Source organism: Tachyglossus aculeatus, chromosome 5, assembly GCF_015852505.1.
Source record: "Tachyglossus aculeatus isolate mTacAcu1 chromosome 5, mTacAcu1.pri, whole genome shotgun sequence".
In the NCBI taxonomy this organism is placed as follows: Eukaryota; Metazoa; Chordata; class Mammalia; order Monotremata; family Tachyglossidae; genus Tachyglossus; species Tachyglossus aculeatus.
In genome coordinates, this window is record NC_052070.1 from 885,437 (window position 1) to 910,919 (window position 25,483).

At 46.1% G+C, this 25,483-nt stretch overlaps 1 protein-coding gene across 2 annotated transcripts in view; it reads left to right on the forward strand.

Annotated features, from left to right (window-relative positions):
• The window catches only part of CDCA2 (cell division cycle associated 2), a 51,398-nt gene extending 26,492 nt beyond the window's left edge, over positions 1–24,906 (forward strand). For both annotated transcript variants that reach the window (XM_038747418.1, XM_038747420.1), the window contains 8 exons: positions 684–762; positions 5,528–5,616; positions 9,518–9,646; positions 10,318–10,498; positions 16,065–16,372; positions 18,090–18,218; positions 18,945–19,125; positions 23,240–24,906. In XM_038747418.1, the coding sequence (XP_038603346.1) occupies positions 684–762; positions 5,528–5,616; positions 9,518–9,646; positions 10,318–10,498; positions 16,065–16,372; positions 18,090–18,218; positions 18,945–19,125; positions 23,240–24,453 (2,310 nt within the window). In that variant the 3' untranslated portion in view covers positions 24,454–24,906. The remainder of the gene's footprint in view (positions 1–683; positions 763–5,527; positions 5,617–9,517; positions 9,647–10,317; positions 10,499–16,064; positions 16,373–18,089; positions 18,219–18,944; positions 19,126–23,239) is intronic.
• Positions 24,907–25,483: the final 577 nt, after the last annotated feature.

Sequence of the window (25,483 nt, forward strand, 5' to 3'; positions counted from 1 at the left end):
TCATTTTAATGATGATTTTCCCCTGTAGTCTGTAAACTCCTTGTAGGCTGGGAATATATCTACCAACTCTGATTTATTGTACTCTCCAAAGTGCTTAGTACAGTGCTGTACACATGATTCATTCATTCAATCACATTTATTGAGCGCTTACTGTGTGCAGAGCACTGTACTAAGCGTTTGGGAAGTACAAGTTGGCAACATATAGAGACGGTCCCTAACCACACAATAAACACCCATAAATACCATCGACTGAAAAGTCTACTTTTTTGCTTCCAAGTATTGGCTTGGATTTTTCAACCTTTCATTCCTCGAATTTCCTTTGCTGGCTGATCAGGATGGACAGGCATCTGATCTGGGGGGCTACTTGGAGCGAGCGGAGGCCAGTGGGATGAGGGAGGAGGGGTGGAAGCCCTCTGTTGGAAGCTTCTGTCCGGCTCCCAGACATCTCATGGACCTAGTCTCGGGGTTGCCAGGGGTGCCCGTGGCAGACGTGGACCTGGCATCGGGAAGATTTTAGTAGCTGAACTTGCGGGGGGTGGATGGATCTGGCCTGCAGTCCCTGTTGCCTTGAGCTTATCCACTCTTCTGGCTTGGGTGATGAAGTGATCAAGAAATTTGGAAAGGTATTGAGACTATTTTTTATGTATGACTTTGAAACGTCTTATTTCCCTGCCCTTGTCTAGGAAAATACTGAGCAACTTCAAGTATCTTGTGGTGCTGTACCTCCTGTTGGAAGTTCTCCATCTTCAGAAACTCTTAATGGTAAGGTAGGGGGAGGGGTGTGTGTGTGTGTGTGTTTGTGTGTGTGTGTGTGTGTGTGTTCCTTGTTGAGCTGCTTTGGTGATACTTCTGAGGAAACCTGTACTTTTCCAAGCACTCAGTGAAGTGCTTATCCAACCTTGGCTTCACTTGCTACTATCCTCTCCTGGTTCTCCTCCTATCTCTGACTATTTCTTCTCAGACTCTTTGCAAGCTTCTCCTCTGTCTCCCACTCTCTAAAAAAGGGAGTCCCTTAAGGCTTAGTTCTGGATCCCTTTCTATTCTCCCTTTACACCCACTTCCTTGGAGGACTCATTTGCTCCCCCAGCTTCAACTACCATCTCTATGTAGATGATTCCCAAATCCCCTCTCTCCAGCCCTGATCTTTCTCCTTCTTTGCAGTCCTACATTTCCTCCCACTTTAGGACACACCTACTTGGATATCTCACTGACACCTCAAATTTAACATGTCCAAACAGAACTTCTCATATTCCCACCCAAACTTTGGGGCTCACGGCCTTAACCCTCATTTTACAGATGTCAGTCAATTGTATTTATTGAGCGTTTACTGTCTGCAGAGCACTGCACTAAGCACTTGGGAGAGTACAATACAATAATAGACACATTACGTGCTCACAATGAGCTGACAGTCTAGATGAGGTAACTGAGGCACAGAGAAGTGAAGTGACTTGCCCATGGTCACACAGCAGACAAGTGACACAGGTGGGATTGGAACTCAGGTCCTACTGACTCCCAAGCCCATGCTCTATCCACTAGGCCGTGCTCCTTAGTAATGACGGTATTTGTTAAGAGCTTACTATGTGCCAAACACTGTTCTAAGTGTTGGGGTAGATACAAGGTAATCAGGTTGTTCCACGTGGGGCTCATAGTCTTAATCCCCATTTGACAGATGAGGTAGCTGAAGCACAGAGAAGTTAAATGACTTGCCTAAAGTCACACAGCAGACATGATGGAGCCGGGATTAGAACCCATGACCTTCTGACTCCCAAGCCTGTGCTTTTTCCACTAAGCCACGCTGCCTGTCTGCCAGGAATCTGGTAATTTGTCTGTGCCTGATTTGATCGATGGAAAGGACATGTTTGAAATATATCATTTATAGTTTTTTGGTAAGTTGTGGATATATTCTCCCTTTTTTCCTTCTGGAATTATTTTATTGTAGTCAATCTCCCATGCTAGATTGTAAACTCTCTGAAGGTAGGGATAATGCCTATTCACCCTATTGCACACTTCCACGTGCCTAGTACAGTGCTCTGCAATCAGTGCGGTACTCAAATATGGATTGTCTACATGTTACTTTGGAATACAGAATATCGACATAGAATAGTCTTAGTGCTGTCATTAATAATAATAATAACGTTGGTATTTGTTAAGCACTTTCTATGTGCCAAGCACAGTTATAAGCATTGGGGAAGATACAAAGTGATCAGGTTGTTCCATGTGGGGCTCACAATCTTAATCCCCATTTTACAGATGAGGAAACTGAGGCACAGAGAAGCGAAGAGAGTGTGAACTCTTGAGAAACTGTGTATAAAGAATCCTGGAGAGTTGATGATGATGATGATGATGATAATAATTATATTGAGTGTTTACAATGGGTCAAGCACTGTACTATGCCCTGGGACAGATACAAAATAAGAAGGTTGGGCACAGTCCCTGTCCCACAGGGAGCTCATAATCTATTTCACAAAGTAAACAGTCAAATAAAATCAATGGTATTTATTGAGCGTTTACTGTGTACCGAGTGCTGTACTCCGTCTTTGGAAGAGGACCATACAACAGAGTTGGTAGGCACTATCTCTGTTCACAAAGAGCTTACAGCCTAGAGGGGGAACTGAGAGCCTAGTGTAAAGGGGGCCAATGTGCCTTCCACCTGACGAGAGACTCTTAGGCCTGAGGGCAAGGATGGTCGCTGTCGCTCCTCTGCCTGCATAGAAGCCTCCCTCTGACATGGTCAAGGATACGTCGTACGTACAGGGAGGTTCCTGGACTTGGCAGCTGGGCTTGGATGCTGCTGAGTCAGTCGGTCAGTCATGGTATTTATTGAGCACTTACTGTGGTCAGAGCTCTGTACCAAGTGCTTGGGAGAGGACAGTACACCAAAAAAGTCACATTCCCTGCCCAGAACGAGCTTACAGCCTAGAGGCTGAGGTGGTATAGGATGCGATGGGAGAACACGTCTGGCGAGAACCCGGGCCCAGCCCCCACCATTCCTGGGGGAGCCGGAGCCCTTGAGAACCTGCCAAGCGAGACGGATAGGCTTCTTAGCAGAGATTTTGTTTTCCTGTAAAATGAAGGCATGTTGGACTGCCTTCTGCAAGAGGGAATCTCTCAACCTAAACTTGGCCAGCTGTCTGAGAGCCCATCAAATGAGCCGTTACTGAATACAGAGTCAAAGCGCAGTACACTTCCAGGGGAAGGAAGCCTGAACTGAGAACCTGACAGGGTTCAGGCAGTCCCCTAGAGCAGCTGCCCCCATTCATGCTGCTGTTACATTGCCATCAGAGGGAGTGTGCGCGTGTGTGTGTGTGTGTGTGTGTGTGTGTGTGTGTGTGTGTGTATTTTAAATAGAAGTTCAAGCTCTCTGGCTTGGAGACTGTTCCAGAAGGTGGAATTCATTCATTCAATCATTTATTGAGCGCTTACTGTGTGCAGAGCACTGTACTAAGTGCTTGGGAAGTACAAGTTGGCAACATATAGAGACGGTCCCTACCCAGCAACGGGCTCGCAGTCTAAAAGGAATGAGCTGGACCAATCAGGTGCCAGGGGGTCCATCACAACCCCCTCCATCCACCTCTCTCCAGGAACCCCCTTCCCCTTCATATCAAGTTACTTCACTTCTCTGTGCTTAAGTAATTATAATAATAATAATAATAATAATGATGGTATTTGTTAAGCGCTTACTATGTGCAAAGCACTGTTCTAAGCGCTGGGGGCGGATACAAGGTGATTAGGTTGTCCCACATGGTGCTCACAGTCTTAATCACCATTTTACAGATGAGGCAACTGAGGCACAGAGAAGTTGTGACTTGCCCACAGGCACACAGCTGACAAGAGGCGGAGCCGGGATTCAAACCCATGACCTCTGACTCAAGCCTGCTCTCTTTCCACTGAGCCACGCTGCTTCTCTAAGTTATCTCATCTGTTAAATGGGGATTGGGACTGCGAGCCCCATATGGGACAGGGACTGTATCCAACTCTTGTCTTGTATCCATCCCAGCACTTAGTATAGTGCCCGGCACTTAGCAAGTGCTTAACAAATACCATTACAGTAATAATAAAAAAATAATAATAATTATTATTATTATTATGTCTAAGAGACCACCACTCTTTTCCTCTTTAAAGCCTGATTAAAATCACATCTCCTCCAAGAGGGCTTTCCCCTTATGCACCCGCCCTTCTGCATGATCTGCACACTTAAATTTGTGTGTACACTTTCTGCATACAGAAAGCGCTCCACAAATGCCATTGGATTGATCAAGTGATTGATTGATCTGCTTCCACCCTGAATCCCAGAGAAGTTGGACCACAGGCCTAGTGTGCTGTGTTAGGAGAGGTGTTGGTTCTCTTCCCAGCTTTTGCTGCCTGCTAACCAATCCTACTCTTGTTCCCTAGTTCCCTCCCACCTACTGAATGCCCCTAGGTGCCTACCGTTGACTGCTTTGCCCTGCCTGTGTTGTGATGCCTCTGGGTTCCATGCAGGGCAGCCACGGTGGCTGCAACTCCTCTGTGAGCCCATTGTTGGGTAGGGATCGTCTCTATATGTTGGCAATTTGTACTTCCCAAGTGCTTAGTACAGTGCTCTGCACACAATAAGCGCTCAATAAATATGATTGAATGAATGAATGAGGACTGGAGGGTGGTATCCCCCACTTATCTAATTACCAATTGGTGGTTGGCGAGAGCAGAAAACAGCATTCAGAAAACAGAGAAGCAGCGTGGCTCAGTGGAAAGAGCCCGGGCTTTGGAGTCAGAGGTCATGGGTTCAAATCCCGGCTCTGCCACATGTCTGCTGTGTGACCTTGGGCAAGTCACTTCACTTCTCTGTGCCTCAGTTCTCTCATCTGTAAGACTGTGAGCCCCCCCGTGGGACAACCTGATCACCTTGTAACCTTCCCAGCGTTTAGAACAGTGCTTTGCACATAGTAAGTGCTTAATAAATGCCATTATTATTATTATTATTATTCTCTGTACACGATTCCTTGTCCCATAAACACACCTACACCTAAGTGCCCAAGCTGCAGAGGAGAACAGTGACAGAGAACACAGCTGGCTTCACGACTAGAATACACACCCATCAGCATCAGGCAGAGAGCAAATGGGATCGGCCACAAAGCACCTGGACCCTCCGGGTGGCCTTCTGGCCTCATGCACTCGCAGAAGTTGAGCTTGTTCTGTTGCTCCAGGATCGATCCAGTTGGTTGACCTGTTATCTCCTTGCATGCCTTCTTCTCCCGCACTGCTGCTCTGGAGCTGCCTTACAGCCGTGTTGGCCAATAGAAGGGAAAATTGATGCTTCCTGAAACACTTGTTCAAGCGAAATCTTCTTTTAAGTACCAAGGCTACAGGTTAAGTAGCCCAGTTTTCAGCATGCTGTTTAAGCAGATCACCTACTGTGCCCTGGTCTAGTGAAGAGATGGCAGTAACTTTAGTGTCAAATGATTAGTGAATGTTGGCGAATGTGTCAAAAAATGTATATCTTATGGTTTTTGAGTCAATTAGAATGTTTACTTCATTTTTACTTCTTCAGAAACCAAAATTTCTAATTCACCAAATAAAGATGGAAGTACTTCTCCCCTTAAAGATGGTAGAATAACACGGTCCTCCTCCAAAAGGAAGGTGAGTTTGTCATTGCTGTAATATTTTATTATGCATATTAATTTGTATTTTAATATTTTATTCTTCCTTTCATGCAGACAACCCCTAAATCTCACAATACCTGAATTTATACTTACTGTGACTGTCACTCTAGCTAACCTGCACCTCTGGGAAGAGGCTAGAAAGCTCTCCGTTGGTGAGAAGGGAAAGAGGCGAAATACAGTAGACACAGGAACCCCCTCTGCAAACATCCAGAACTTCTCGAAGCTACTCATTTGCCTGTCTCTCCCTGTTAAAGAAAAACCCTGTCACAAAATGAAACAGTTGCTATCTAAAGGCTTAGCAAGAGGAAGGCTACTTTGTAGAAAGTGTCAGTCCAGGAGCAGTACCATTGAGCACTCTGATGCTTTTGGACAAAGGGAAGGGGAAGAGACAATTAAAACGAAGGGCAGACATGTTTTAGAAAGAATGGGGGCTGAGTTTAAGGGGCCAGAGAGACACAGAAGTGGAGAGTTGCTCCAGGACTTTTTGCCGGAAAATTAAATGCATCCCTGGGAAGAGGGGTTGCTTAGGGATAAGAGTTTGGAAAAGGACTCTGTTTGAAAGGCTGTTCCCTAAAACATCAATGTTGATGTAATTTTTATGCTAAAAGCAGAGGGTTATTTCGATTCACTTATCTCGCACCCCTCTGTGTTCCACACCTATCATGGCCTCCACAGATTTAGGAGGCCCCTGCCGGACCCCTTTATCATGGGACAAGGCTGAACTTTGGACTTTTTTATGTTTGTCTTCTATGGTGCTCTGTATTTCTTTTTCATCTCTGCTACTAAGTCTGTCACCAAACCCAACCCTGCCTCGTTTTTAGGTTCTGAGCCCCCAGTGGGCCAGGGAACCTGTTCTAAGGCTCAACTGTGTATTATTTTTCCCCAGGGTTTGGTGCAGTGCTCTGCGCAGAGCAAGCTTTTACTTCCATTACTGCTAACCTGAGTGTCCAACTTAAGCAAAGAGGTTAATGGGGATAGTGGAACTTAGGCTTGCTGGAGAAAGTGCTGCTTGGAAAGAGGGAGGAGAGAAGGGGTGAAAAGTCTCTGCCGATGTCCAGGAGCCGGCCGACTGGCTGGACCCTGAATGAGCGCCTCCCTTGGCATTTGCGGGACTCTGAGTCAGAAGGTGGTGGGGGCAGGGAATAGCCCTTGTCCTGGGAAGGAAAAACACAAGGGTGTTAGCATCCAGGAAACATCTCCAGATGGTCTCGCCTTGTTCTCTGACTTTGGGGGTCACTTGGGCCAGGAGAAGGTTTGGGGGAATGCCCAAACCATCACCCCCACCCTTGAGTTAGCCTTTAACATGATCTTAATCCAATTAAAGTGAAACTAATATTTCTTAGTTGCCTTGAAATGATCATGATGCTTTCTCTGTTCTGTCCCAGACGGGTTCCTGTTTATCAGCTATTGGCACTTTATTTAATCAATCTGGTATTTATTGAATGCTGACCGTACACAGAGTACTAAGTGATTGTGAAAGTACAGTGCAACAGAGTTAGTAGACGTGATCCCTGGCCACAAGGAACTTACAGTGCCCAGCCAGGGGCAGACATTAAAATAAATTGGGGATTGGGGAAGTAGAGTATAAGACTATTTACACATGTCCTGTGAGGTTGGGGTGAGTATCCGAGGGCTTCAGGGTTGCATAATTTACAACAGAGGGGAGGGCAGATAGGGGAAATAAGAGGCTTAATCTTTAGGATTAAGGGAGACCTCTTGGAGGAGATGTAGGAAGGTTTTGATAGTGGAAAGGGTGGTGGACTGTCGTTTATGAAGGTGGAGGAAGTTCCAGGCTTAAGGGAGAATATAGGCAAGAGGTGGAATAGATGGGAACGAGGTAGAAAGGGTAGGATGATAGCAGAGGAGTGGAGTGTTTGGATTGGATTGTAGGAGGAGATCAGCAAAGGTAGGAGGGAGGGAGTGAGCTGATTTGCTGTAAAGCCAATGGGAAGAAGTTTCTGTTTGTGGAGGTGGATGGGCAACTATTGGAATGGGGATGTAGGGACTGAATGTGTTTTCTGAAAAATAACCTGGGCAGCAGAGAGAAGTATGCTCCATCACTAAATCCTGTAGGTCCCACCGTTACAACATCGCTAAAATCCTCCCTTTCCTCTCCATTTTAACTGCTATCATGTTAATCCAAGCACTTTTCCTATCCCACCTGGATTACTGCATCAGCCTCCTTGTTGACCTCCCAGGCTCCTGTCTCTTCCCCACTCCAGTCCATACTTCACTCTGCTGCCTAGATCATTTTTCTACAAAAACGTTCAGGACATGTTTCTCCACTCCTCAGAAAACTCCAGTGGTTGCCCATCCACCTCCACAAAAACTCCTCGCCACTCCTCACCTCTAAATAAAAACTCCTCACCACTACCTTTAAAGCATTTAGTCACCTTGCCCCATCCTACCTCACCTCGCTACTCTCCTACTACAACCCAGCCTATACACTTTGCTCCTTTAATGTTAATTTCACTGTGCCTTGATCTCACCTATCTCACCACCTACTCCTTGCCCGTCTCCTGCCTCTGGCCTAGAATGCCCTCCTTCCTCAAATCTGACAATTACCCTCTCCTCAGGCAAAGCCTTATTGAAGGAACATCTCCTCCAAGAGGCCTTCCCTGATTAATCCCCCCTTTCCTCTTCTCCCACCTGCTTCTGAGTGGCCCTGATTTGCTCCCTTTGTTCATCCCCTCTCCCAGCCCCACAGTACTTCTGTACATATCTGTCATTTATTTGTATTTTCTTTCTCCCCCACCCCCCAAGACTGTAAGCTTATTGTGGGCAGGGAATGTGTCTATATATTGTATTGTACTCTCCCAAGTGCTTAGTGCAGTGCTCTGCATGCAGTAAGCACTCAATACATGCTATTGAATGAAGGTATGGATTGGAGTGGGGGGAGTTGGGAGGCAGGGAGCCCAGTGAGGAAGATGATACAGGAAATGATGAAAGCTTGGATCAGCATGCTAGCAGCTTGGAGAAGAAAGGACGGATTTGAGCGATGCTGTAAAGTTAGAACTGACAGTATTTGGTGACAGAGTATTTGAATTAGATAAGTTGAGGATGCTGCCATGGTTATGGACTTTTAGGACCAGGTGGACAGTAGTGTTGTTTACAGTGAAGGGAAAGTCAGGGCGAGACAGGGTTTGGGGTGGGAATATGAGGAGTTCTGTTATGGACATGGTAGGTCTGAGATGTAGGCAGGACATCCAAGTACAGATATCCGGTAGGCCAGAAGAAGTGTGGGCCTGCAGAGAAGGGGAGAGGTCAGGGCTGGAGGGAGAGATTTGGGAATCATCCCGGTAGAGATGGTAGTTGAAGCCGTGAGAGCAAATGAGTTCTCCAAGGGAGTGGATGTAGATGGAAAATGGAAGGGGACCCTAAACTGAACCTTGAGGCACCTCCACAGTTAGGGGGTGGGAGGCAGGGGAGGAGTCTGCGAAAGAAAACTGAGGAGGAGGAGGATAAATAGGAGAACAAGGAGAGGACAGTGTCTGTGAAGCTAAGGTTAGATAATGTTTCCAGGTGAAGGGGGTGGTTCATTAATTCAATCATTGCTATGTTTATTGAGCCCTTACTGTGTGCAGAGCACTGTACAGTGTCAAGCAAGCTCAGAGGTCGAGGGTTGTGCTGGAATAGTTTGTCCTCTAAACTGTAAGCTCCTTGTGGACCAGGATTGTGTCTGCCAATTCTGTTGTATCATACTATCCCAAGCATGTAGTACAGTGCTCTGAAAATAGTGAGCTCTCAGTAAATACCATTCATTGATTGATAGAAAGTTCTTTGAATTTATCTCTTATTATTGCAGTAGTAAATATTAAAATATAATGACAGTCTTTTCAGATTATTAACAGTTTGAAATAACACATTCTTCAAATCAGTTTGTCAGCATCAAAGAAGAGACTGCCAGCAATTCAGCTGAAATAGAATCCAAAACTGAGAAAGCGATGAAACCCAACAGAAAGAAACCTCAAGGTCCTAAGGGCAAAACAGCATCTCAGAAAATTCCAGTAAGAGAGTGTTAAAGCTTCCATTTCTCTTCTTTCTACCTTGCTCCTTTATCTGGGTTGTAATAGGGGTGAAGGACAGTCAGTCTGGATAATGATGTTTCACTAATGTAGTGTCATTTGTCATGTATACTTTAATGAAATATCTATCAGTATATATCAATATGTGATAATCATGTTTACGTTGGTAGCAAAGTGCCATGTCAAAGTGTGGCTCTGGGAGCGGTCGGCAGCGCAGGGAGGTGGGGATGTGGGCTTGTCCGGCAAAGACCCAGATAACTGAGTTTTCCCAAGATGCAGCAGGGCCCTTGTGCTCCAAAAGGCTACCTGGGAATCTGGGTGCTGGGGGGCCAGGAGCACCAGTCCTTGCTCAGGGACTTGTTGCTCGGTTTCATCTAGAGCCAGTTGGTTCTGTACCTTCTCAGACTCTCCTTTTAAACAGTAAAGATTAAATTAAATTTTAAATTAAATTAAAATAATGGGTATGACCTCTTAATTTGAGAACAAATGAATTAGAATAACTATGAAGCACTGTAAAAGCCAATTTGCTGATTTTTTTAGAATATATAAATACATATTCTGCAGTGTGTGTGTGTGTGTATACATATACACATACATACACACACATTTTATATATATATATAGCCTCAGTTATGCTATTCTACATTTCTCAGGGGTTAAGAAGTGGCAAAAGAAGGAAAGGAAAGGGAAAGAGAAAAGTAGAGAAATCTTTGTATGGAAAAAGAGAGATGGCTTCCAAGAAACCTCCCTTAAGTCCAATTCCTGAGGTCCCTGAGAGCCCCGGAGCAGCAGCATCGCCCCACCTCAAAAGGCCAGAGAGTCTGTGGTCTTCAGGTATTCCTCATCTTTTATGTCTCAACCTCAGTCCTCTTTTCCTTTACAGCTAGGTGTCCCAAGGAGCTGAAAGGGAGGTTTATTGAATGGTCGCTGTTTGCAGAGTACTATAGTAAATGCCTGGGAGAAAGCACTACCACTGGTAGACATGATCCTTGCCCTCAGAGAGTTTCACTGAGGGCGAGTCTCAACTAACAGATTGCTCTTTCAACCTTCAAAGCCTTATTCAAATGATATCTCCTCCAAGAATTCATCCCTGACTAAGCCCTGACTCCCCCTACTTCCTCTCCCTCTGCATCGCCCTTGCTCTTGGATTTGTACCCATTAGGCACCCCACCCTCAGCTCTACAGCATTTAGGTATGTATCCATGATTTATTTTAATGTCTGTCTCCCCCTTTAGACTGGAATGTGTCTCCCAACTCTGCGGTATTGTACTCTCCCAATTGCTTAGTACAGTGCTCTGCACACATTAAGCATTCAGTAAATACTATCAGTTGATTGTTGATTGATTGATCGGTTTTGCATGACGGGACATGTACTCTAAGCCCCTCTTTCTGGGTTTTCCTCATTGACTCCTGCTGGATGCACATACTTTCAGGCCCTTGGGACAGTGTAAATGGCCACTTTGGGTCGCAGTGCCAAAGGATGTGGGGACTGGGCTGTCTCCTAGGGATTGGGTCCTGCCAAGGCCCTGCACTCTAGATCTCACCCCAGGGATAAAGGTGACTCTTTGGAAACCATCGTGTGTGTGACCTACACTCACTCACTTGGTGACCTCATTCGCTCCCACGGCTTCAACTATCATCTCTACGCTGATGACACCCAAATCTACATCTCTGCCCCTGCTCTCTCCCCCTCCCTCCAGGCTCGCATCTCCTCCTTCCTTCAGGACATCTCCATCTGGATGTCTGCCCGCCACCTAAAACTCAACATGTCCAAGACTGAACTCCTTGTCTTCCCTACCAAACCCTGCCCTCTCCCTGACTTTCCCATCACTGTTGACGGCACTACCATTCTTCCCGTCTCACAAGCCCGCAACCTTGGTGTCATCCTCGACTCCACTCTCTCATTCACCCCTCACATCCAAGCCGTCACCAAAACCTGCCGGTCTCAGCTCCGCAACATTGCCAGGATCTGCCCTTTCCTCTCCATCCAAACTGCTACCCTGCTCGTTCAAGCTCTCATCCTATCCCATTTGGACTACTGAATCAGCCTCCTCTCTGATCACCCATCCTCTTGTCTCTCCCCACTTCAATCCATACTTCACGCTGCTGCCCGGATTGTCTTTGTCCAGAAACGCTCTGGGCATGTTACTCCCCTCCTCAAAAATCTCCAGTGGCTACCAATCAACCTACACATCAGGCAGAAACTCCTCACCCTCAGCTTCAAGGCTCTCCATCACCTTGCCCCCTCCTACCTCACCTCCCTTCTCTCCTTCTACAGCCCAGCCCGCACCCTCCGCTCCTCTGCCGCTAATCTCCTCACCGTGCCTCGTTTTTGCCTGTCCTGCCGTCGACACCCGGCCCATGTCATCCCCCTGGCCTGGAATGCCCTCCCTCTGCCCATCCACCAAGCTAGCTCTCTTCCTCCCTTCAAGGCCCTACTGAGAGCTCACCTCCTCCAGGAGGCCTTCCCAGACTGAGCCCCCTCCTTCCTCTCCTGCTCCTCCCCCTCTCCATCCCCCTGCCTTACCTCCTTCCCTTCCCCACAGCACCTGTATATATGTATATATGTTTGTGCATATTTATTACTCTATTTATTTAACTTGTACATATCTATTCTATTTATTTTATTTTGTTAATATGTTTTGCTTCGTTCTCTGTCTCCCCCTTCTAGACTGTGAGCCCACTGTTGGGTAGGGACCATCTCTATATGTTGCCAACTTGTACTTCCCAAGTGCTTAGTACAGTGCTCTGCACACAGTAAGCGTTCAATAAATACGATTGATTGATTGACCTGCTTGAGGCTGGGGATGGAGCTGCATTCACTGGGGTAATAATTATCATTCATTCAGTCAGTCGTATCTGAGTGCTTAATTTGTGCAGAGCACTGTACTAAGCGCTTGGGGAGTACAAGTCGGCAACATATAGAGACGATCCCTACCCAACAAGGGGCTCACAGTCTAGAAGGGGGAGACAGACAAGAAGACATGTAGACAGGTGTCAAAACCATCAGAATAAATAGAATTATAGCTAAATGCACATCATTAATAAAATAGAGTTGTAAGTATATACAAGTAAAATAAACATAGTAATAAATATGTACAAATGTATTGCTGTGGGGAGGGGAAGGAGTTAGATTTGGGGTGGAGATGGGGAGGAGGTGAAGGAAAGGGGGGCTCAATCTGGGAAGGCCTCCTGGAGGAGGTGAGCTCTCAGTAGGGCTTTGAAGGGAGGAAGAGAGCTAGTTTGGCAGATGTGTGGAGGGAGGGCATTCCAGGCCAGGGGAAGGACGTGGGCCAGGGGTTGACGGTGGGACAGCCGAGAACAAGGCACAGTGAGGAGGTTAGCAGCAGAGGAGCGGAGATTATGGTACTTACTAAGCACTTACGCTATGCCAAGCACTGTTCTAAGTGCTGGGGTAGGTAGTAGTTAATCAGGTTGGACACAGTCCCTTTCCTAGAAGTGGCTCTCAGTCTTAATACCCAATTCATAGATGAGGATACTGAGGCCCTGAGAAGTGAACTGACGTGACCAAGGTCACCCAGCAGGCATGTGGCGGAGTTGGGATTAGAACCCAGGCTCTTCTGACTCCCAGGTCTGTGCTCTATCCACTAAGCCATGGTGCTTTTCTGTAGGGGAGGAAGGGGTTAAGTATTATAAAAAAATGATGGCATTTATTAAGCGCTTACTATGTGCAAAGCACTGTTCTAAGTGCTGGGGAGGCTACAAGGTGATCAGGTTGTCCCACGGGGGGGGGGGGGCTCAGAGTCTTAATCCCCATTTTACAGATGAGGGAACTGAGGCACAGAGAAGTTAAGTGACTTGCCCAGAATCACATAGCTGACATTTGGCAGAGCTGGGATTTGAACCCATGACCTCTGACTCCAAAACCCATGCTCTTTCCACTGAGCCACGCTGCTTCTCCATGCTGCTTGTACCCCTGGAGTCTTGACACCGATGCTACCTCTGGCTGCCCGGCTGAAGGAAGCACAGCCAGTGGGGGCAGACTGGCCGTGGGGACAGGGCAAAGTTGTTGGCATGGAGGCCTGGCACTGCCAGGCTGTCCTTTGCTAAGGTGCTCAGAGGCCCTGGGTCTCTGTCTGTTGGGTCTGAGCTGTGCCGAGAGGCCTAGCTGGAGGGGCGGGGTGCTCGCGAGCTGACTGAAACCTAGTGTTCTGGAGCCTGCCTACATGTCTGATTCTCAGGCAAGCAAACTCACATTTGACTCCATCAGCACAGCAGGCTAATACATTACACATCCAAATTGATGGCAAAACATCTCAAACAACAAAATTTCATACAGAGCCTAAGGATCACTTCAGTAGTATTTATTAGTGGCAGGAAAGGTATTTATTAAGGCTTATTGGGTACAGAGCACCATGCTGAGCTCTGTGGGAAAATACCAGGTGAAAATTAGACTCGGTGCCCAAGTATTCATTCATTCATTCAATCGTATTTATTGAGTGCTTACTGTGTGCAGAGCACTGTACTAAGCACTTGGGAAGTACAAGTTGGCAACATGTAAAGACGGTCCCTACCGAACAACGGGCTCACAGTCTAGAAGGGGGAGGTAGAAAACAAAACATGTGGACAGGTGTCAAGTTGTCAGAACAAATAGAATTAAAACTAAGTGCACATCATTAACAAAATAAATAGAATAGTAAATATGTACAAGTAAAATAGAGTAATAAATCTGTAAAAAAAAAAAAATATATATATATATATATACAGGTGCTGTGGGGAGGGGAAGGTGGTAGGGTTGGGGGGTTGGGGAGGAGGAGAGGAAAAAGCGGGCTCAGTCAGGGAAGGCCTCTTGGAGGTGAGCTCTCAGTAGGGCTTTGAAGGGAGCTTCTAGGTGGCTTCTAGAACGTTTCTTGTGTGTCTGATCTTCCTTTGGGGTCCTGAAAGTGTTTTTTTCTCTTGATCAAATCAGGCACAGCCAAATTACCAGAGAAGCAGTGTGGCTCAGTGGAAAGAGCACAGGCTTTGGAGTGAGAGGTCATGGGTTCATATAGAGGCTCCACCAATTGTCAGCTGTGTGACTTTGGGCAAGTCACTTAACTTCTCTGTGCCTGTTACCTCATCTGTAAAATGAGGATTAAGACTGTGAGGCCCACGTGGGGCAACCTGATCACCTTGTAACCTCCCCAGCGCTTAGAACAGTGCTTTGCACATAGTAAGCGCTTAATAAATGCCATTATTATTATTATTTCTGGCTGAGGAGCAGCATGGCCTAAAGGATGGAACGTGGGCTGGGAGTCAGAAGGACTTGGGTTCTAGTTGGCTCTGCCACTTATCTCATGTGTGACCTTGGGCAAGTCACTTAACTTCTCTACTTCAGTTTCCTCATCTGTAAAATGTGGACTAAGACTGTGAGCTCCATATGGGGCATGGACTGTATCCAACCTGATTAGCTTGTCTCTGCCCTAGTGCTTAGTACAGTTCCTGTAAGTGCTTATTACAGTGCTCTGCACACAGTAAGTACTCAATAAGTACTCAGCCCTACTGAGAGCTCACCTCCTCCAGGAGGCCTTCCCAGACTGAGACCCCTCGTTTCTCTTCCCCTCCTCCCCCTCTCCATCCCCCTGCCTTACCTCCATCCCCTCCCCACAGCACCTGTATATATGTATATATGTTTGTATGTATTTATTACTCTATATATTTATTTATTTATTTTATTTGTACATATTTATTCCATTTATTTTGTTAATATGTTTTGTTTTGTTCTCTGTCTCCCCCTTCTAAACTGTGAGCCTGTTGGGCTCACTGTTGGACAGCCTACCCAACAGCCTACTGTTGGGTAGGGACCGTCTCTATATGTTGCCAACTTGTACTTCCCAAGCGCTTAGTACAGTGCTCTGCACACAGTAAGCGCTCAATAAATACGATTAAATGAATGAATAAATACAATTGAATGAATGTAAGTGCTTTAACAAATACCAGGTAAAAAAAAAAGTGGGAGTCAGGATGGTAGGCATTCATGCGTTTTGCCACTAGGTGGCAGTGAAGAACAACCTCAAAGCAGAGAGTGCATTCATTCATACAATCGTATTTATTGAGCGCTTACTGTGTGCAGACAGCTGTGATAAGTGCTTGGGAGAGTACAATGTAACAATAAACAGGCACATTCCCTGCCCAAAACTAGCTTACAGTCAAGACGGGGGGAGAGTTAGCACTAGAGATTATTCAACTCTGTCATAGACATTTCTGGGAGAAAAGAAAAAGAGAAAACTAGCATTTGTAAGTGGAGGGTGGAGGGCAGTGCCAATTTCACCACCCAGTTAAGCTTCTTATGGACTTAATGACATCTGGAGGCAGTTTTAAAATTGGTTGAAAGAGCTAAAATATTAATTTTCCATTATTAGGTTTGAATTAAGTTGAATGCCTCTTGCTAACCTCCTAGATTATTTCAACTTCGACATTCCATGTGACATGCCTGTGAGCCCTGAACTGAGAAAACCTGTTGAAAGACCCAGAAGGAAATCTCTCCCCCAAAACAATATGAAAATGGAGGATTCCAAGACGTTCCAGACAATTCGGGGCTTTGATGAGTGCCGTGTGTCAGAAGTAGAGGGGGCCTCTCCTGTCAATCCCCCAGTTTGGGACCCGGCTCCTACTTTGAGTCCCTCTATGGCCAGCGGAAGCATTCAAGGAGAAAACTGTGACCCAGTCCCTTCTTTGGATCCTCAAAGTCCTGATTCAGGGGAGAAGGTATTTCCTGGTTGCCTTGAAATGATCATGATGCTTTCTCTGTTCTGTCCCAAACAGGTTGCCGTTTATTATCTACTGATACTTTATTTTATTTAATCAATCAGTGGCATTTATTGAGTGCTTACTGTACCCAGAGGACTAAGCGCTTGTGAAAATACAGTACAACAGAGTTAGTAGTCGTGATCCCTGGCCACGAGGAGCTTATGGTCTACAGAGACAGACAGACATTAGAATAAATTAGGGTTGGAGGAAGTAGAGTATAAGAATACATATGTACCATGAGGTTGGGTTGAGTAGCCAAGTGCTTAAGGGGTGCAAGCCAAGTGCATAGTTGACATGGAGGAGAGGGCGGATAGGTGAAATAAAGTACTTAATCTGGGAAGACCTCTTGGAGGAGATGGGATTCTAGGAAGAATTTGATAGTGGAAAGGGTGGTGGACTGTTGAATATGAAGGGGTAGGGAGTTCCAGGCCTGAGGGAGAGCACAGGCAAGGGGGCAGTGGTGGGATAGATGATGAGATAGAGGTGCAGAAAGTAGGATGGTCTTAGAGTAGAGGAGTGGAGTGTTTAGTTTGCATTGCAGTAGAAGATCAGTGTGTTTTGGTGGGAAGGAGAGACCAAGCTGATTGCCTTGAAGCCAATAGGAAGGAATTTCTGTTTGATGTGGAAGTGGATGGGCAACCACTGTAGGCTCTTTAGGAGTGGGGACATGACTGAATGTGTTTTCTGAAAAATAACCTGGGCAGCAGAGTGAAGTATGGACTAAAGAGGGACGAGACAGGAGGCAAAGAGCTCAGTGAGGAGGCTAAGGCAGGAGATGAAGAGGGCGTCCAACAGCCTGGTAGCAGTTTGGATGGAGAAGAAAGGCTGGATTTTTAGCAATGTAGTAAAGGTAGAACTGAGAGTATTTGGTGACAGATTAAATATTTGAGTTAAATGAGAGAGCTGAGTTGAGGATGCTGCCAAGGCTATGGACTTGTGAGACAGGGAGGACAGTGGTATTGTCTACAGTGATGGGAAGGTCAGGGGAGAATAGGTCTTGGGTGGGAATATGAGGAGTTCTGTTTTGGTTATGTTAAGTCTAATGTATGGGTGGGACATGCAAATTCAGATATCCTGAAGGCTGGAGGAAATGCGGGTCGGGTCTGCAGAGAAGGGGAGAGTTTGGGGCTCGATAAAAAGATTTCAGAATCATCCATGTAGAAGATGCTAGTTGAAGCTATGGGAACAAATGAGTTGTCCAAGGGAGTGGATGTAGATGGAGAATGAAAGCATGCACTAAATTGAACCTTGAGGCACCCCCACAGTTGGAGGGTGGGAGGCAGAGGAGGAACCTGCAAAATAAAACTGAGAAGGAACAGTCAGAGAAATAGGAGAACCAGTAGAGGACAGTTAGATAATGTTCCATGAGAAGGTGGTGGGCCACATTGTTGAACCAGCTCAGAGGTCAAAAGTTGGGATGGAGTGGTTTGTTCTCTAAACTGTAAGCTCCTTGTTGTCCAGGATTGTGTCTGCCAATTCTGTTGAATTGTTTTCTCCCAGGCATGTAGTACAGTGCTCTGTGTGCAGTAAGCACTCAATAGATACCAATGGTTGATTAATAGGAAGTTCTTTGAATTTGATTTATTTGCTAAAATTGCAGCAGTAAATGCTAACATATAATGACTTAGTCTTTTCATGTCGGTAGCAGTTTGAAATAACACATTCTTCAAAACAGTTTGTCAACATTAAAGAAGAGGCTGCCAGCAATTCAGCTGAAATAGAATCCAAAACTGAGAAAGCAATGAAACCTAATAGAAAGAAACCCCAAGGTTCTAAGGGGAAAACAACATCTGAAAAAATTCCAGTAAGTGTGTTAAATGTTCCATTTCTCTTCTTTCTACCTTTCTCCTGACAACTTATGAAGGCAGGTAAAAGCTTCTTTATCCGGGATGTAAGAGGGGCAGAGGACAGTCAGTCTGTATAAAATTGTCTCACTTAGACTGTAATGTCCTTTATCACGTACAGTTTATTGAGATATAAATACCAATATAAACATTTGATATGTATAAAAATATGTATCAAATATGTATCATTGAATATTAAAATATGATGTGTTTACATTTGTAGCAAAGTGCCATGTAAAAGTGTGGCTCTGGTGACACTGGGGGAGCGGTTGGCAGAGCAGGGAGGTGGGGGTGTGGGCTTGTGCTGCAACGCTTAGTACAGTGCTTTGCACACAGTAAGCACTCAATAAATACAACTGAATGAATAACTAAGTTTTCTCAAGATGCAGCAGGGTTCTTGTGCTCCAAAAAGGCTTCCCGGGCTGCTGGGAGCTGGGGGGCCAGGAGCACCAATCCTTGCTCAGAGACTTGTTGCTGCGTTTCATCTTCAGCCAGCTGGTTCTGTACCTTCTCAGACTCTCCTTTTAAAAAGTAAAGATTGTCAAAAGAATGGACCCTGGCCTCTTAATGTGAGAACTACTGAATTAGAATAACTGTGAAGCATTGTAAGAGCTGATTTGCTGGTTTTTAAAGAATATGTATTATATGCTGCTTCTGCCTCAGTTATGCTATTCTGCATTTCTCAGGGGTTAAGAAGTGGCAGAAGAAGGAAAGGAAAGGGAAAGAAAAAAGTAGAGAAATCGTTGTATGGGAAAAGAGAGATGGCTTCCAAGAAACCTCCCTTAAGTCCAGTTCCTGAGATCCCTGAGAGCCCCGGAGCAGCAGCATCACCCTGCTTCAAGAGGCCAGAGAGTCTGTGGTCTTCAGGTATTCTGCATCCTTTAGGTCTCAACCCCTCATTGCTCTTTTCCTTCACAGCTAAGCGTCCTTCATATTGTCTTGGGCTTTTAATCTTCACAGATAGATTATTTTCAAAAAGGAGATGAAAGGGAAAGTAGCATCAATCAGTGGTATTTATTGAATGTTCACTGTGTTCAGAGCACTGTAATAAATTCCTGGGAGAGAGCAGTACCGTTGGTAGACATGTTCCTTGCCCTCAGAGAGCTTACAGTCTAGCGAGGGGTATTATAAAACCTTTAACTGAGGACAAGTTTGTAGCCAGTCTGTCTCAACTGACAGATGATTGCTCTCCCCACCTTCAAAGCCTAATTCGAATGACATCACCTCCGAGAGGACTTCGCTGACCAGGCTCTGACTCCCTATACTTCTTCTCCTTTATGCATCGCCCTTGCTCATGGATTTGTACCCATTATTCACCCCACCCTCAACCTCACCCCATTTATGTATGGATCCCTAATTTATTTCAATGTCTACCAACTCTGTGGTATGGTACTCTCCCAAACAGTACAGTGTTGTTAATGAATACGATTGATCTATCCATTGTTCAGTTTGCGTCTTGGGACGTGTGCTCTAAGTAACACTTTCTGGGTTGTCCTTATTAATTCCTGCTGGGTGCATGTATTTTCAGGCCCTTGGGACAGTGTAAATGGCCATTTTGTCTGGAGTCATTTGAACTGTGCCAAGGGGTGTGGGGGCTGGGCTGTCTCTTAGTTGGGCTTGGGTCTTGCCACGCCCTGAACCCTAGATCTCACCCCAGAGATAGAGATGGCCCCTTGGGAACGATTGTATATGTGGACTCCTTGAGGCTGGGGATGGGGTAGCAACTGAATTCACAGGTTGATACATTACACATCCAAATGGATGGCAAAATATCTCAAACAACAAAATTTCATACAGAGCCTAAGAATCACTTCAATCGGTAGTATTTATAAGTGGCAATAATGGTATTTGTTAAGGGCTTACTCGGTGCAGAGCACTATACTAAGTTGTGGGAGGAAATACCAGGAGAATATTAGACTTCTCGATTCATTCATTCATTCAATCGTATTTACTGAGCGCTTACTGTGTGCAGAGCACTGTACTAAGCACTTGGGAAGTACAAGTCGGCAACGTATAGAGACGGTCTCTACCCAACAACAAGCTCACAGTCTAGAAGGGAGAGACAGACAACAAAACATGTAGACAAGTGTCAAAATTGTCAAAACAGATAGAATTAAAGCTATATGCACATCATTAACAAAATAAATAGAATAGTAAGTATGTACAAGTAAAGTATATAGAGTAATAAATCTGTACAAATATATACAAGTGCTGTGGGGAGGGGAAAGAGGTAGGGCTGGGGGAATGGGGAAGAGGAGAGGAAAAAGGGGGCTCAGTCTGGGAAGGCCTCCTGGAAGAGGTAAACTCTCAGTAGGGCTTTGAAGGGAGGAAGAGAGCTAGCTTGGCGGATATGTGAAGGGAGGGCATTCCAGGCCAGGGGAAGGACGTGGGCCGGGGGTCGACGGTGGGACAGGTGAGAACGAGGTACAGTGAGGAGGTTAGCGGCAGAGGAGTGGAGGGTGTGGGTTGGGCTGTAGAAGGAGAGAAGGGAGGTGAGGTAGGAGGGGGCGAGGTGATGGAGAGCCTTGAAGCCGAGAGTGAGGAGTTTTTGCTTGATTCATAGGTTGACAGGAAGCCACTGGAGATTTTTGAGGAGGGGAGTGACATGCCCAGAGCATTTCTGTACAAAGATAATCTGGGCAGCAGAGTGAAGTATAGACTGAAGTGGGGAGAGACAGGAGGATGGGAGATCAGAGAGAAGGCTGATGCAGTAATCCAGTCGGGATAGGATGAGAGATTGAACCAGCAAGGTAGAGGTTTGGATGGAGAGGAAAGGGCGGATCTTGGCGATGTTGCAGAGGTGCGACTGGCAGGTTTTGGTGACGGATTGGCTGTGTGGGGTGAAAGAGAGAGCAGAGTCGAGGATGACCCCAATGTTGCGGGCTTGTGAGACGGGAAGGATAGTAGTGCAGTCCACAGTGATGGGAACGTCAGGGAGAGGGCAGGGTTTGGGAGAGAAGATAAGCAGTTCAGTCTTGGACATATTGAGTTTTAGATGGTGCGTAGACATCCAGATGGAGATGTCCTGAAGGCAGGAGGAGACATGAGACTGGAGGGAGGGAGAGAGAGCAGGGGCAGAGATGTAGATTTGGGTGTCATCAGCAAAGAGATGATAGTTGGAGTCATGAGAGCGAATGAGTTCACCAAGGGAGTGAGTGTAGATAGAGAACAGAAGGGGACCAAGAACCGACCCTTGAGGAACCCCTACAGTAAGGGGATGGGAGGGGGAGGAGGAGCCCACAAAGGAGACTGAGAGTGAACGGCCAGAGAGATAAGGGGAGAAGCAGCATGGCTCACTGGAAAGAGCCCGGGCTTTGGAGTCAGAGGTCATGGGTTCAAATCCCAGCTCCGCCAACTGTCAGCTGTGTGACTTTGGACAAGTCACTTCACTTCTCTGTGCCTCAGTTCCCTCATCTGTAAAATGGGGATTAAGTCTGTGAGCCCCCAGTGGGACAACCTGACCACCTTGTAACCTCCCCGGCGTCTTAGAACAGTGCTTTACACATAGTAAGCGCTTAATAAATGCTATCATTATTATTATAAGGGGAGAACCAGGAGAGGATGGAGTTGGATATCCAGGCCAAGGTTGGATAATGTGTTGAGGAGAAGGGGGTGATCCACAGTGTCGAAGGCAGCTGAGAGGTCGAGGAAGATTAGGATAGAGTAGGAGCCGTTGGATTTGTCAATAAGGAGGTAATTGAGGATTAGGATAGAGTAGGAGCCGTTGGATTTGTCAAGAAGGAGGTAACTGGTGACCTTTGAGAGGGCAGTTTCGGTGGAGTGTACGAGAGGGAAGCCAGATTGGAGGGGGTCAAGGAGAGAGTTGGCGTTGAGGAATTTGAGGCAGTGGGTGTCGACGGCTCGTTCTAGGAGTTTGGAAAGGAAGGGTAGGCGGGAGATAGGGTGATAACTAGAAGGGGAGGTAGGGTCAAGAGAGGGGTTTTTTTAGGATGAGGAAGACGTGGGCATGTTTGAAGGCAGTTGGGAAGGAACCAGTGGAGAGTGAGAAGTTGAAGATGGAAGTTAAGGAGGGAAGGGGCGAGAGATTTAAGCATAGGTGGATGGAGTAGCACTTGAGAGGAGGGAGGAGATCTCATCTGAAGATACTGCTGGGAAGGATGGGAGAGTAGTGGAGAGGGTTGGTGGGGGGGGGGGGATGGAGAAGGGGGAGGGGTGATTTTGGGGAGCTCAGACCTGATGAAGTTAATTTTGCTGATGAAGTAGGAGGCCAGATCGTTGGGGGTGAGGGATGGAGGAGGGGGAGGAACAAGGGGCCTGAGAAGGGAGTTAAATGTATGACTTCTAGGAAGTTTCTTGTGAGTGTCTGAACTTGCTTTGTGGTCTTGAACAGGTCTTTTCCCTCGATCAAATCAGGCAGAGCCAAATTACCAGATTTCTGCCTAAGTGAGGAGCAGCATGGCCTAAAGGATGGAGCATGGGCCTGGGAGTCAGGAGGACTTGGGTTCTAGTCCGCTCTGCCGCTCGTCTGCCGTGTGGCCTTGGCCAAGTCACCTAACTTCTCTGTGCCGCAGTTTCCTCATCTGTAAAACGTGGACTGACCGTGAGCCCCATGTGGGACATGGACTGTGTCCAGTCTGATTAACTGGTCTCTACCCTAGTGCTTAGTACAGTGCTGCCACAGTAAGGAAGTGCTTTAACAAATACCATTTAAAAAAAAGTGGGAGTCAAGATGGTAAGCGTTCTCACTTTTCGCCACTTGGTGGCAGTCAAGAGCTACCTCAAGACGCGTTAGTCGGAGAGGTCATTCAACTGGGTCACAGACCTTCTGGGAGGAAAGAAAAATGGAAAACTAGCATTTGTAAATGTGAGGTGGGCCAGTGCCAATTTCACTGCCCAGTTAAGCTTTTTACGGACCTAATGGCATCTGCAGGCAGTTTTAAAATCGGTTGAAAGGGCTAAAATGTTAATTTTCCATCATTAGAGTTGAGTTAAATTGAATGCTTCTTTGCTATCTTCCTAGATTATTTCAACTTCGACATTCCCTGTGACAAGCCTGTGAGCCCTAAACTGAGAAAACCCGTTGAAAGACCCAGATGGAAATCTCTCCCCCAAAACAGTATGAAAATGGAGGATTCCAAGACCTTGCAGACAGTTTGGGGCTTTGATGAGCACAATGTGTCAGGAATAAAGGGGGACTCTCCTGTCAATACCCCAGTTTGGGACCCGGCTCCTACTTTGAGTCCCTCCAAGGCTGGAGGAAGCATTCGAGGAGAAAACTGTGACCCAGTCCCCTCATTGGAGTCTCAAGGTCCTGGCTGGGGGGTAAAGGAAGGGTCCAGGAGCCTCTCTGGAGCCCAGGGAGGTCTTTCGGTCACTGATCCCGAATCAGCCCTTCCCCTGCTCCCTCTGTCGTCCCCTGCCATGGTCCCGCCACAGCCCAATGGGGCCCCAGTGTCCCCAAGGGGAGCCGCAAGCTCAGTGAATGGTAGTCCCAAGAGCTCTTTAACCAAACCTGGGGGAGGACCAGAGACCGGCATCTTCACAGACGGGTGGAGCGTGGAATTAGAAGAGCCAGATGGGGTTGATGTTCGGGAGGGCATGGAACAAACCGCAAGTCAAAGTTGCCAGGAATTTGAAAGAGAAGAATCAGCAGAAAATCGCACGGTGACGAGTTACCAAAAACAACTGAGGGGACGTAGAAGAAGCTCTGTGTATTACCCGAATTATGAAAGTGTCCCCGTTGAAGAAGATGGAGACGCACTTCCTGGTTCCCGTTACAGTTCCTCAACCGAAGAACTGTTTTTGAAAAGTAATTCAGAGCTATGTAGTAATCTAGCCTACTCTATAGAACGGGCCCTCGAGCCAGTGCAGGCTGATGAAACAAGAGTGAGGCGGAGTATGAGGCTGCAAAAGGGTTCAGATAGTCAGGGACTTGTGTGGATTTCAGACCCAAATGCCACCTCGCTGAGCTTTCTACAGAAAACAAACAGGAGGACTATATGTGCTTCCCACAGCAGAGAGTATGAAAATATCCACAGGCAAGAATCCTGTGTTCTGTTCTCTACATCCAACAAAGAGAACTCTGAGACTCTTTCGGTTGCAGGTTCTTCTCATAGGCCGAGAAGAAAAAGCTTTTGTTCGTCTGCTTTTTTACAAACCAGAAAGAAGTCCCAAACAAAAACAGCTGGAAGAGCAAGCTTGTCTTACACAAATAAGAATAATTGCCTCAAATGACTTTGAAGTGTCGGAGCAAAAAAGTGGATGCTCAGATTTCCAATCTTTCATTAGAAGTGGGCAGGTAACTAAGTTTGAAATCTTCTTTAGTCACAGTCTTTGTTTTGCCTCAGGATTTTCATAGTTTTGAGAGATGCTAAGCAAATCCACTACCAATAGGAAAAAAAGGAACTTCTTTTTATCTCTTTCCTGATGAAGGCGATCATCATTCATCTTCATTTCCATTTGAGTGAACCATCTTGTGACCATCCGTGAGTGCCCCTTGCAATTAGCCAGAGGGCCAGTGGTTAGATCGAGAAGTGAGATTGAACAGTTAAGTGAACCCCAGTACCTGTGGCAGCCATGGAATAGAATTACTGAGGCTTCAGATAAGCAAAAATGACTTCTGGAGGCTAGAATATGTCAGCACATTCTGGTTACATTTAAAATTAATAAAAACAATACAAAAGGGTTGATCTGAAGCAAGAGTGGATCATTCATTCAACTTGTTTCCCTAGGAAATTTTAATGTAAAAAACCTAAACGAATGGGCAAGTATTAAATTCCTCTAGGCTGCCACAGTTTGGTAGCATGTTTTGTCTATCTGGAGTGAGACGAGTGGTTTACGTTTTGCCTCAGATATAAGCAAATCTAGATACCCAATGACTTGGTTTTAGAAGAAAAGCATTTTGGATTGGACTATATTACAATTTGAGATGAACTTGCTTTCCTTAACAAGATCACCTTACCTCCTAATTTGAAGCAACTTGCTGTCGAATACTGATTTTCTTTAAAATTGGGCCACAAATCACTAAGCATGGCATAGTTAACTTCGGAGTTTGGCAAGTTCCTGACTACCCCTGGAGAAATTCCCACAAAGTCATTTTATTTGTAGTTAGCAGCCAACAGTGAATCAATAGTATTTATTGAGTGCTTACTCTGTGGAGAGCACTGTACTAAGTGCCTGGATTGTTCACTAGAGTTCCAAACCTGAGCCATAGGTAAAATGTGATTTGGGCTCTTGTAATGGAGATTTAATCTCTCTCCCTCAG